The sequence below is a fragment of the Xiphias gladius genome, chromosome 3 (genome assembly GCF_016859285.1).
Source record: "Xiphias gladius isolate SHS-SW01 ecotype Sanya breed wild chromosome 3, ASM1685928v1, whole genome shotgun sequence".
Classification (NCBI taxonomy): Eukaryota; Metazoa; Chordata; class Actinopteri; order Istiophoriformes; family Xiphiidae; genus Xiphias; species Xiphias gladius.
Window position 1 is genome coordinate 17215527 of NC_053402.1, and position 12472 is coordinate 17227998.

Consider the following 12472-nt stretch of genomic DNA (forward strand, 5'->3'; position numbering starts at 1 on the left):
TGTTTTTGTTTTGTTTGTTGTTTTTTTTAACCTGGTTTTATAATGTCACCCTGCTGAGCTTTGTGCTTCCCTGACAGAGCGTCTTAAAATTCCCCAGCATGGATCAATTGCTGCTCCAACACACCGGCTGATGCTGGCAGATTTACCAGTTCACATGGCCTTATTGACTTCATAAAGAATGACACATGCAGCCTGTTTTGTTTTGGGTTCTTTTTTTTTTAATCTAACAACCCATGTTAACGGACTTCTGAAATCCTGAATTATTGATCTAAAATGAAGTCTGAAATGTATCTGTATAAAGTCACCCCCTGTGCTCACTGTTCAATGTAAGCAAAATTTCATTTTTTTTTTGTTTTGTTGTTTCTTTGTTTTGTTTTATTGTTTGTTTGTTTTTTTCACACCCAACATTTCATTTAAATTAGAATGCAAACTCGGGCATTGAACACAGTCGAGGCTACACTGTGAAAGCACAAAAGTGAAACGCCAAAGATGACAAAAGTTTGAACTTTTTTCACTCTCATTTAAAAGTGTACACAGCGAGCAATGAAAAGGTTCTAAATTTAAAAACACGACACCCCGACACAGGCTATAGCGTAACTTTATCGTGGATTTAAAAAAAAAAAAGGTTAAAAACGAAATTAAACTTTCCAGCCTCGCAGGTAAAACCCAATGTTATAACACACCTGCTTTGTCGGCAGCATAGCCAGGAAAACAAGTGGTCTTACTCCGTACCTCTCCCTCATAACACTTCTGTACAAAAGGCATTTTAACATTTTTCTGTAGTGGTGTAAACATTGGACAGTACCACACAAAAGTGGAAATGAAAATACAGTATTTACATGCCATTCTTGCCTTGAAAGATAAATGACCTATTTGACTATGTTTTCACCCCCCAAGCTAAATTCAATCTTACCTATTAAGCAAGTAATGAATATCCTAAGCTTCAGATTTTGTAGACATGGGGATATCTGTACTTTCCTTGGCTTTGTCGGGAATAAAGCTATATTGTCCATGTTTTTTCTGACACTTGCAGAGAACGATCGTGAGGATGAGGATACCGACGATCAGTGGAATCAGCCACCATGAAGTGAATGCTAAGAAGCCCGCACTGGTTTGATCTGTAAGACAAACAAGATAAAACTACGTAAATTGAAAGTGTACTTCTCACTTCTTGATGCCGTAGGCTAAATGTTTTTTGTTTTTTTCTTTTGCAACCGATGCATTGCAACATGAACATCAGCTACCACTTCACTGTATACATTTCCATGAGTGTTGTTTACAGAGTCAATAATAATAACCTTTCATCATCAGTGTGACGGATCTTGACACACTCCCAACTTTATTCGTGGCAACACAGATGTAAACACCAGCATTGGTAGACGTGGCTCCTGTGACACTGACACTCCTCTGGCGCCTCCCAGTGGTCTCGTCCACGTTCACTGCAGAGGTGTAGTTCCACAGGATCACAGGGGCAGGGTTTCCCTCAGCACTGCAGTCAAAAGTCACATTTTCGCCCTGGGACACCTCCTTACTGTAATTTCCTTCCTTGAACTCGGGGGCAACTGAGGGAAAAAAAAAAAAAAAAAGGGTCAGATTTAAGAAGAAAAAACATTATGTTGCAAAATGTATTTATAATCTCAAACTACTTATATTCCCAATGAACAAAACAACATACAAAGGCTATTTTTGTGATTCCAAACATTAAAACTTACACAGAACATCAAGATATAGCGTGTAGTTGGCTGTTCCGTGTTTGTTGGTCGCTGTAAGTAGGTATTTTCCACTATCATGCTTTGTCCAGTTTTGCGGGGAAACCGTCTCTTTTCCATTCTTAAGCCAGGTGATGATGGGTGTAGGTATTCCCTCTGCTACACACCCAGTGTGAAGCTTACCATTCTCTTCAACTTCATAGCGAGCGTCACAGGTAAATGATGGGCTATCTGTGAACATTGTATCAAAAACGTTTTCAGAATAAATAACGCCAAAAGAAAAATAAACTTATCAACACTTTGGTACAGTGCACGTGGGAGTCATGGACAATTATCTATGTAGCAAAGACATATAATATCAACTAGGTCTGATGTACTCACATTCGATTGTGACGTCAACAGAGGTTTGGCTCATGCCGAGGCTATTTCCAACCTCCACTGTGTATTTTCCTGAATGAACCCTGGTGAGAGACTCAGATGCATTGATCCGTTTTCCCTGATAGTACCAGTTAACAGTGGGTGGAGGGTTCCCATCAACATTACAGGGAAACATGTCCATCCTGAATACATGCTCCACACCAGAGTAATGGGTTGGACAATCTTGAATCAGTGGCTTATCTACAAAAAAAACAAACAAACATCAGCATAGGTAAAAATTGCCCAAAAGGAGCGGAGGGAGGTTAATATCTATTTTATTTAATAAACAGAGAAGTGGAAAACTCACAGTGCACAACAGCAGTGTAAGGCTCCGATGATGCAGTAGGGATAGGTTCTGGTCCTTCTGGTCCTAGGTGCAGCTCAGCACTGCATCTGAAAAGTGCTCCGTTGTAATCTCTTTTAGGAGTCACTCTTATGACGGAGGACACACTGATTGGGGTCACACTGGTGTCATTAAACATTTCCGTGCTCACATGTTCATTTCCTCGGTACCACTTCACCGTGAGGCTCTGCACAGGAGCCACATTGATGATGTCACATTTCAGCCGGTACTCCGTGCCCTCCGTCATCGGGCCATGAGCCAGCGCAGAGACAGCAATATTGTCTGGCGTCTCTGTAAATAAAAGCAACGGAAAATAATTGGTAAGAATGAAGAAACGTAACAATATTCCTAAAATTGTTACCACAATTGTATAAGAAGTATGCATACATCTATGTATTAGTATTATAAAGCTATACCCAAGCCCATTTCATTTTCACATAAAAATGCCAGAAAATTTGAATCTCTGCTATTTCAGGCCATTGAACATTATGGTCTCTACCGTATTTACTCTTCTTTTGAAGTGGCACTGTAAGTGTAATATTCAATGAAGAGTTTCTGTTAGCAAGACATCATTATGTCAAACATTGTGTAGGATAATCCCCTTCAAGAAGATAATGTATAGTACAGCCTCTAGACTTATACTCACTATAAAGAGTGATGGATGGCATCATATAACACTGGGCAGTAGCTGTAGTAATGAAGCACTTAGGTCCTATGGTCCAGTCTTCTAGTTTTTCAACTTTCCAGGTGACAACGGGAAGGTCTTTAAACCCTGTGCCTCCAACTGTAGCCTCCCAGCCCATTCCTAAAACATCTCTGGCTGATGTGCTGCAATTAACTGAGGCTGGATCTCCAAATCTCACCACAATTTTGGCAGGTGTCAGTCTCAGGGGGCAAACTGCCATTCAAAAGGAAACATATATTCCATCAGAGTTTCATCTCAGGGCACAATCAATAATAGGTTGTCAACAGTATCCGCAAGTTTATAAAACAAAGATATTATTGACTCATGTTCCATATCTAAACGAATGTAAAGGACAGAAGTATACCGTTTTGTGCTGATGTTTCAGGCTTGGTCATTGCCATAACAGGTGTTGGCATGGTATTTTTTAAAACGTGAACCGTGATGAGCCTAGTTGTTCTTCCCAAATCATTGGTAGCTGTGCATCTGTAAAATGTGGTAGTGTTTACTCGGGTAATATTGAGAATTTCCGTGTTCTCCGTCATATACACCCCTTCGCCGTCCCAATGAATGCGAGGAGGAGGGTTACCCTCAGCTTCACAGTTCAGGCTGACACTGTCACCCTCTTCCACAGTGACAAAGTTTGCAGTTTTGCTGTTGATCTCAGGAGCATCTAAAGAGGCAGATTTAGTCTTTTTTAATCATTCAAATATTTACATGATAGAAAACCACATTGAGTTTTTTTGGGGGGGGGGGTTTAAGTTGAAAATTAAAAATGTGAAAAAAAAATTCCAGAAACAACAGAAATATTACTCACAGGGCACGGAAACAGTGTGTGTGTCAGAAATAGCATGAGGTTTCGGTCCATCTGGCCCAAAGTCCAGCTGAGCCTCACATCTAACCTGAGCCCCGTCATCTCCTCTGCTGACGTTGACTGTCAGAAAAGAAGACTCATTCACTGGTGTTTTGGTTGTTTCGCTGAAAGAGTCCATCCTGATAATTCGGTTGTCTTTGTACCACCTCACAGTGAGGTTCTGAACAGGAGCAACTTTGATGATATCACACTGCAGCTCGTACATTGTCCCTCCCGCGGTAGCATTTACAGACTTTATAGGATACACGACAACCAGGTCTGGATTCCCTATCGAAACAAAATTAGATAATGGAGTTACTGCACTGTTTTTGATCTTTTTTCCACTTCATAATATTTATTTGAAGTTACACTTACTGTAAATAGTGATTTCAAGGTTTTTACTGCATTCAAGGGAGGCATTCAGCTTTATTTTGCACTCGGCTGTTACATTCCAGTCTGCCAGTGACATTTCCCCGGTGATAAAAGCACTGTCTTCCTCTATGCCAGACTCTCTGGTCCCATATTTCCAGTACATCTCATCGTAATAGTCAGTTGTGCTGGTGCAGTTAACAAAGACCACACTTCCATATTCTTCTATAACCTCAGGCGGCTCCAGGATGAGAGGGTTGGCGTCTGTTGGGCATGTGCCGTCTGCATCTGTTGATGGACAAAAAAGCCATGTTGTTTTTGGACTTTAAAGGTTGACTGTGCTGCACTCTGGTGGCTCACGTCACCAATGCATGTCACGGTGAGCTGACTGTGGAAGGCTGAATTCTTGCTTGCAGTATGCTCTCATGGTCACAATACAGTGCTAAATCATGGCTCTGCAGCCAAGTCATGCGAACATCACCCCATTTCAATAAAAAGATCGGTACTGACTGAATATACATGTATAAGTAGTCCTTGTTCAGAAAACGCTAATTCTAAACATTAAATAATTAATATGATCATACGATACAATATGCATGCAAAAAATATGGTAAACATTTTTAATATTTAATGTAGTGGGATAGTCTGTTGAGACACACATCTCTTTTTAAGATCCCTGACTAAAAAGTACAGTTATTTAACACAAAAACACACTCAAAAAAGAGAGGGGCAAGGGAAAAGGAAAAAAAGCAGCTGTGTAGTTTATTCGGACAGAGGTTTTGATAAATTTTATGAAATTATGATTGTATATTGACAGTACCAGTACCGGTAACCAAATGTAGAAATTCATTTCAGTTCAGTACTTGTATACTGTCTGTAAACCACCTGTACGGTGCTAACAATATACTGTAGTTGATGGGCTAATTTGTACTAATACTTTGTTTTTTAAAACCACAGAGTACATCCACCACATCCACTCTATGAATTTAGCGCAAGTCACAAATCAGATGTGAGAGATAGTAGAGCATAAATTTCTACCACAAACATTATCATACCTCTCCAACTTAAAATCTAAAAGTTCTAAAGAAGTCATACTTTTTGTTCCAATTTATCCTGTCAAAAGATAGATGAGTACATGCATGACAATTTTCATTTTTCCGGTTTCCTCCTCCGGTTTAAAATATAATGATCTAGTATACATTTTTCAGTTTATTTTAGTAGTTGTTTTATCTCTAAAATATGTTTTATCTCTCTCTAAAACAACATATTAACATTTAAGACCCAGACAGAGCTATTGTAGAGCATCATTATTACTTACCACACAGCGAAAACATGAGCATGAGAAGGCCTAACATCTTGAGAGGCAGCATGCTGGATCAGCATATGGGAGGAAGGAGATGGATGGAAGAGAGGAAGTGTGTTTTAAGATGGTCCAGAGGATTTTCAGCTTCAAGATGCGGACTAGATTAATTCTGGCTCAGAGCTGACTCTGATAGTGATGACATGCTGCTGACAGTTGCATGAGCTTAAGGAAAATGATGGCAGAATACAAAAGGAAGTGCAACGCCCCACATAACGGGAAACTGCCTGCAAAGGAAACACAAGAAAGCAACCACACCTCTTTGTGTAGCAAATGTTGATCATATATTTCCCACCTTCCACATTTTGTGTAATCATTCAATGTATCTTTTTGAAAAATTTGTTTTAAAACAGGAACTAATTTGGCATAATTTTATTGAAAAGTACATTGCGAATTGAAAAACATCAAATTTTATAAGGAAATTGCAACACAGAGAACAGGCTGTCAGCTCAGTACATGTTAGTCATCATCTAATGATTTAGTCTTTACACATCACTCAGTGGCCTCTAATAAACATGTAAAGACCAATTTTCTTAAACAGACATTTTAACATTTTTAAATTTCCCCTACACATATCTGAGAATCATTCACATCAGTTTATCAAGTTTCCTTCTCACATGTTTACAGCTCAACTATGTTATGTGGGTTTGATCATCATAGAAACTCGTTTGAGAGAGTAGGACCCCCCGTGGAACTCTGCCCAGTAGACCCCATCCTGGTAGCGGCTGCGATAGTGTCCACCCCGATACCACACACCATTTAGATTGGAGTGGGCACACATGTGGTACCACCAGCCTCCTTTCTGGTAATGAGCACAGTTACCTAAAAAGACAACGGAAGAACAGGAGAAGGTGTTGACAGAACACGTCACCATGCCTACAGAGAGCTAACAAACAGGACCGAGGGAGAGCAAACCTGTATAGCTGTCCTTGTCTCGATCCAGAGTGGTGAAGGCCTTGTTGTTGTGCCATGAGAGCGAGTCCCCTGCATTGCCCTGGTATTGTCCTAACCTCAGGCGGTACCAGTCAGTCTCCGGCTCCAGGTGGAAACTGTCATACTCAGCAAACACCTGCCGGCCCTGCCAGTCCTCCAGAGCCACCCGTAGCTTATATGGGGCCTGTTTAGTCAGCCAATAGAGATGTTCCAGGCCAAGCCAATACTCTCCATCTAGGTTCCCAAAGCCTTGCTGTAATACACCAACACATCAGTTTAATCTACGGAAAATTATTTATTTGGTGATGTTCATTGGGGCCCAAGCACCAGCTGATGTGAGGACCCCATTGAAGCTGCTATTGTTATTATTATTTTTATTGTTATTATTATTGTTATTAGGACAAATTAATCACATTTTTGAGGGGCTACAGGTTCTCGAAAACTCACGAAAACTTTGCAAAAGCGTTAGACATGGTGAAAATTTGCATGTTTTATGGGTCTAATATATGGGTGTGGCAAAATGGCTAGATAGCGCCCCCTACAACATTTCGATGGAGTAGCCCTTGTGGTACATTTCACCTACAAGTACAAATTCGGTAGGCACATGAAATATCCCAAGACTTACAAAAGAGCAACTTAGAGCCATGCCATAAAACCAACCGGAAGTCAGCCATTTTGAATTTACTGTGTAATTTTGATGCAGTTTTTTGCCATTTGTAGGCATTGTACTATAACGAACTCCTCCAAGAGAATTGATCAGAATTCAGAATTTTGATGTTTGACCATGAAACAGGAAGTTGTGGTTGAGGGGTGGGGATGCTCGAAAACTCGAAGAAACTGGCACACGTGTCAGAAGTAGCAGAAATTGACAACTGATATGGGTCTCAGGATCGGGTGAAGCTAAATGCCTCAATAGCGCCCCCTGCAAAATTTCAACAAAGTAACTCACGCAGTACGTTTCACCTACATGTACACCCACACCTACATTTTAAGTTTTCGTTGAACAGCATTGTCCTGGCGATGCGGCAAATTTCGATATTTGGCCATGTCAGAGGAAGTTGTTGTTACTCAAACATACATTGTCCAATCTGCCCCAAACTTCACATGTTTGATAAGAGTCCCGGCCTGACGTCACCTACATGCCAATATTAAGTTGTAGTTATAGCGCCACCTGCTGACAACAGGAAACAATATGTTTCATACTTTGATATGCTCCTCCTAGCGGTTTCAGCGGATCCACCTCAAATGTGGTCAGAAAGGCCTTAAGACCTTGATGACGCTTTATTGTGAGTTTTAATTGAACGGCATTTCCTTGGCAGTGCGGTGAATTTCAATGTTTTGACAGTAAAACAAACTGCGGTAACTCGAATCCACGTCATCAGATCTGTCCCAAATTTCACACTTGTTAAGAGTCCTGGCCTGAAGACATCTACAGGCCAATATTTGTTTCTACCGTGAAAAGAATAATGAACCCCCATGTGTTCTGCAGATTCTGAACGTGCATGAAATCACCTTATACTGCTCCCAAGTCCTGAAGAAGTTGACCGACCCATCCTGTCTTCTCTGGATGACTGTCCACCCTCCCTGAGCCTGACTCTGCTCACACCAAGCCTGCATTAGGCGGTTAGCACTCTGTGGGCGGAGCAGGTAGATCCCGCTGGTGGTCTCACCTGATTCCAGCACATGCTGGCAGTCCCGCCATGGCCCTGAGTCAGGAGAAAATATGCAACCAAGTGAGAGACATAATAAGAAAAACAATATGGAGATACAGTATTTAATATTAAAATATATATAATAATTTGACATTTTTACTAAAAAGTAATATTTTTATGTGTTATGTAGTATTCAATAGTCATTGTTGCTAATGTCAGTGGTAATTCCGACCAAGTCCAATCGAGAGAGATTGGATCTTTTCAAACTGTAATTTTTTATTCTTTCCTAGTTGACCCTTGAAAAGTAGAAGTTCTGTTTCTTTTAGTGTCACAAAGATCTCATCATCACTGCAGCTTCTGCTGTTTGGAGCTGAAGAATTTATTTCCCAACACATGTTCAGTGTCTTATGTCACAATGATAAGATGAAAATGAGAACCTGCACGGAGGAAATGTATACATAGAGGAAAATCTCAAGTGATAAGGCCTAATACTCTGTAATGACAAGCGTTTGCAGTCCCCACATAAACGAGAGGTGGCAATTGTGGAAGTACCACGCAATGCAGTCTTTCATCAGGCATTTTGGGAACTGTTGCATCACACACTTTCTTTCTGCTGACTTGCTGGAAGGACTACTGAAATCCTCTACTTTGTCATTTCACACATTCTAGTTGTGTAAGTTTACAGTAGCACTGCTATTTTTAAAGCTCTAACAAATGCTGTGGTTCATACTATATGTGTGTGTGCTTACAACTGTGTCTTCATTATAAAGCCCTCTCCGTTCTGATAAGAGCTGTTAGCTGTTTCTGACATTGTTTAGGCATTCCCAGAGAGATAGGGCTCCTACCAGCAGGTCACTGACTCCATCAGCTTCTGCTGCTTATCTAAGCAGTCAAATAACTCTGACAGAAGATTGGTGCACTTATACACACAGGTTTGAGCCTAATGAAGGACTTCTGCTAGAAGACATGTTTGACATGGATGTACCTGGAGTCTTTGTGACAGGGAAACTAATGAAAGGAGGGTCTGTAGGAGTGTTAGCTGTAGTGGTGGGGAGGGAATGAAGTCCCCCTGTTTTTTTCTTCTGTGGTGGAGGAGCACTTTGGTCCCTTTGAACATCATTGGTCATTTCGTTGTTTTCAGAGCTGTAATTAGGATGCACATTAGAGTGGCTTTTTGGTGGTTCAGTCATCCCCTGTCCAGATCAACACAAAAACAACACACCATTCTCAGTTCCTCTGTACAAATACAGTATAAATTTGGGACATTCAAACGGCAGTTCTTTCCCTACCAGAGAGGACTGGAGGGCGGAGTCCCTGCACTGGCACTGCTTCTCCAGATGTGCAATAAACTGGTTCTGGGAGTTCATCACGGAGGTGAGGGCTCCATATTTCTTCTCCAGCTCCCTGTAATTACTGGACACCTGCAGTGCCTGAGATGTTCCACCACCCACAACAGGCAAAGAATGAGTTTGATGATGATTAGGATAAGATGTAGCTTTGCTGGGACATGAATCAAACGCCAACAAGGATTGCCGTTCTCTGCTCACCTGTGCTGTAGAATTTAGCAGGAGGTTCTCCAGCCTTTGCTGCTCCAAAGCCTGGTCTTTTTTGTGTATGACTTCGTGAAGCAGCTGGGCATAGAGCTGGGCAATGCGAGAATTCATGCTGTTACTCTCTTTGCGCAGGGCTCTTACCTCCGTGGCAAGGGCCCCCTCCTGGTCCAGTTGGCTCCGGAGCTTCTCCAGCTGTTCCTGCTGTCGTCTGAGCTCCGATCGCAGCACTGCCACCTCAGAGTGGTTGGCAGTAGCAGACTGCGTGTTCAGACACAGCGCCCCTGTCAGTTTCTGCTGTGGAACAATGAAGGTGTAAGAGCAACGGCCTCCTTTTGTATCTGAAGAGCGTGATGAGCGTTTCTGAGTGTTTTCTCCATTGGCTCCCTCCTTCCGTCCTCCTGCTTCTGGTATGTTCAGACAGAGTGTTAGGAAAAGAGTCAGACCTATGGTCAGTGTCTTCTCCATGAATCTGTTCAACCTCTGAGGACACCCTGGTAGTTGAGGAGAGGACATAATTAGAATTACCTCAGCAATAACAACACAAAAATATCACCTGAAGACAAATCATTCAGAAAGATTTCTGATACAAAGACAACACAAATTTGTGTTGTGTTGTGGGCCTTGACTGTTCACCACATGTTGCCTTTGCAAAGTGAAAGTGCACACATTTCCCCCTGGCTGGAATTTGTTAGCAAGTCAACACCGATGGGACAACAGTCAACACAAACAACTCAGAATCAACACACCTCCATCTCACTGTCAACAGACGGGTCAGCTCCACATCCAGCCACAACAACCATGGTCAACACCATAAACACATGAAACCAAATAAGTCAATATTGACATCTTACACAAAATCTCCTGTATAACTTTCTCACTGAAAAACATCACTAGTACCAACAGTAGAAATCCGCGTGTCAAGCAATATTTTTTCTCTGAAACAAACCACCAGTTTTGCTCCGTTACTGTTTGCTGGAAAAGGACAATGTTTTCTGGTACGCAATTAACCACATGTTATATAACGATATAACTTGGATGCCATAACCAGCACAAGTACATTTCAGTCTACCTAAAAAGGAGATTATACTGAAGAAGACCATTCATTACTTACCGTAGCGACTGAAAATTATTTGGGACGTCTTTGGTCTGTTCCAGTGTGCAGCAGCAGCTTCCAGGACCCGCAGATGTAAAATCAAGGCTAACACATTTTAAAAATCACATGTTCATAGATCACTATGAGCCACTTCTTCCAAATTGAAAGATGTCTGTGGTGTTCTGTAAATGTTTAAGTGAAGCTGAGAGCAGAGAAATTTGGGTCACAAAAGAAAAAAAAGCAGAATGACAGGAAAAAAAAAAACAGAATGACATCCAAGTTTTGTCAGTAGCTGGACTACCTCTTCTTCTCCAGGGAGTCTGTCCCGGGATCTCTGAAGAAGGAGACAACTAATTACAAACTATCCAAATGACGTCGCCTCCCAGTACTTGTTGTTTAGCTGGGTGCTCAGTGCAGGAATCCAAGGATGTCTCCTCCCTCTGCCATCAACCTGCTCTCCGGCCACAGACTCTATCGCATTTGGAACTGGACTGAATTGAAACCTCTTTAGTTTGATTTGTAGCCTCTGCCCCGGGATGTGCGGCTAGCGCGTTTTCCCTGGTCAAGTGGATTTGCTGCAGTCTATCAGAGACTGTGTCTTTTTACTGAAGTTTACAAAAGTTTAGACACACAGCCAGGTTTCCTGAAAAAATACACTAATTGCAAACAACAGTACATCAGCCTTACATCTATTGGAGCTACTATTCGGCAGGGTCCTCTGGACAACACAACACGTACACAACTTTATCCTTTATCTGAATAAGGTTTGACATAAGCAGTGGCGGAAGAAGTATTTGTATTTTTTTTTACTAAAGTATAAAAACACTCGTTGTTGCAAGTAAAAGTACTGCATTCAAAATCTTTACTTAAGTAAAATTTAAAAAAGTATTAATACAAAAAGTACCCAAAGCATCACAGGTAAAAGTACTCACTGGGCAGAATGGCAACTTTCAGAGTTTTGTATTACAATACATATATTATTGGAATATCATTACGGATACATGAATGTCACGGCTGGTTGAGGTGAAGCTAATTTTAATACCTTTCTACACTGCTGGGTACTTCCTATCCATAATGATATCATATCTCATAAGATGGTAATACGTTTTACGTGTAAAAATCCTAATTTGCAAAGCAACTATCGACTGTTGCTGTCAAATAAATGCAGTGAAAAAGGAAGTAAAATATTTGCCTCTTAAATGTAGCGAAGTAGAAGTAAAAAGTAACATAAAATGGAAATGCACCAGTAAAGTACATGTATGGCAGAACAGTACTTGTCTTTTCCATCACTGGGTTGGTTTTGTGACTTTGTTCAGATCTACGTGGGCGAGCCGCACAACGGTGACATGTGTGCTTTTATCTCAGGTGTTTTCAAACGGTATGCCTCGGTTTTCTCGAGAGAGATGAGGACTTTGTGGTCGGTCCGGTGAACGCACGCCTGCGCAAACTTTCCAAACTCCGATGAAGGGCAGCGCACAGCCGCCCGCCCAAGCTTTTTTCTCCGGGTG

At 41.4% G+C, this 12472-nt stretch overlaps 2 protein-coding genes across 3 annotated transcripts; both read right to left on the minus strand.

Moving 5' to 3' along the window:
* Positions 1 to 245: 245 nt before the first annotated feature.
* On the minus strand, positions 246 to 5889 carry icam5 (intercellular adhesion molecule 5). Its single transcript, XM_040115726.1, has 10 exons — positions 5692 to 5889; positions 4380 to 4661; positions 3969 to 4292; positions 3519 to 3824; positions 3116 to 3367; positions 2434 to 2760; positions 2091 to 2327; positions 1713 to 1940; positions 1299 to 1562; positions 246 to 1118 (listed from the first exon to the last, which is right to left on the minus strand). The coding sequence occupies exons 1-10, from the start codon at positions 5741 to 5743 to the stop codon at positions 937 to 939; spliced, it is 2454 nt and encodes an 817-aa protein (XP_039971660.1). The 5' UTR covers positions 5744 to 5889; the 3' UTR covers positions 246 to 936.
* Positions 5890 to 6111: 222 nt separating this feature from the next.
* Positions 6112 to 11525, minus strand: angptl6 (angiopoietin-like 6). 2 transcript variants are annotated; one of them, XM_040122757.1, is made up of 7 exons: positions 10983 to 11525; positions 9866 to 10362; positions 9608 to 9748; positions 9304 to 9511; positions 8179 to 8372; positions 6649 to 6850; positions 6112 to 6555 (listed from the first exon to the last, which is right to left on the minus strand). In XM_040122757.1, exons 2-7 carry the CDS (start codon positions 10334 to 10336, stop codon positions 6371 to 6373), a joined length of 1401 nt encoding a protein of 466 aa, XP_039978691.1. In that variant the 5' UTR covers positions 10337 to 10362; positions 10983 to 11525; the 3' UTR covers positions 6112 to 6370. The 2 variants fall into 2 exon arrangements, with proteins under 2 accessions (XP_039978691.1, XP_039978681.1); XM_040122747.1 differs by having other exon boundaries at positions 6649 to 6919.
* Between the last annotated feature and the right edge of the window lie 947 nt (positions 11526 to 12472).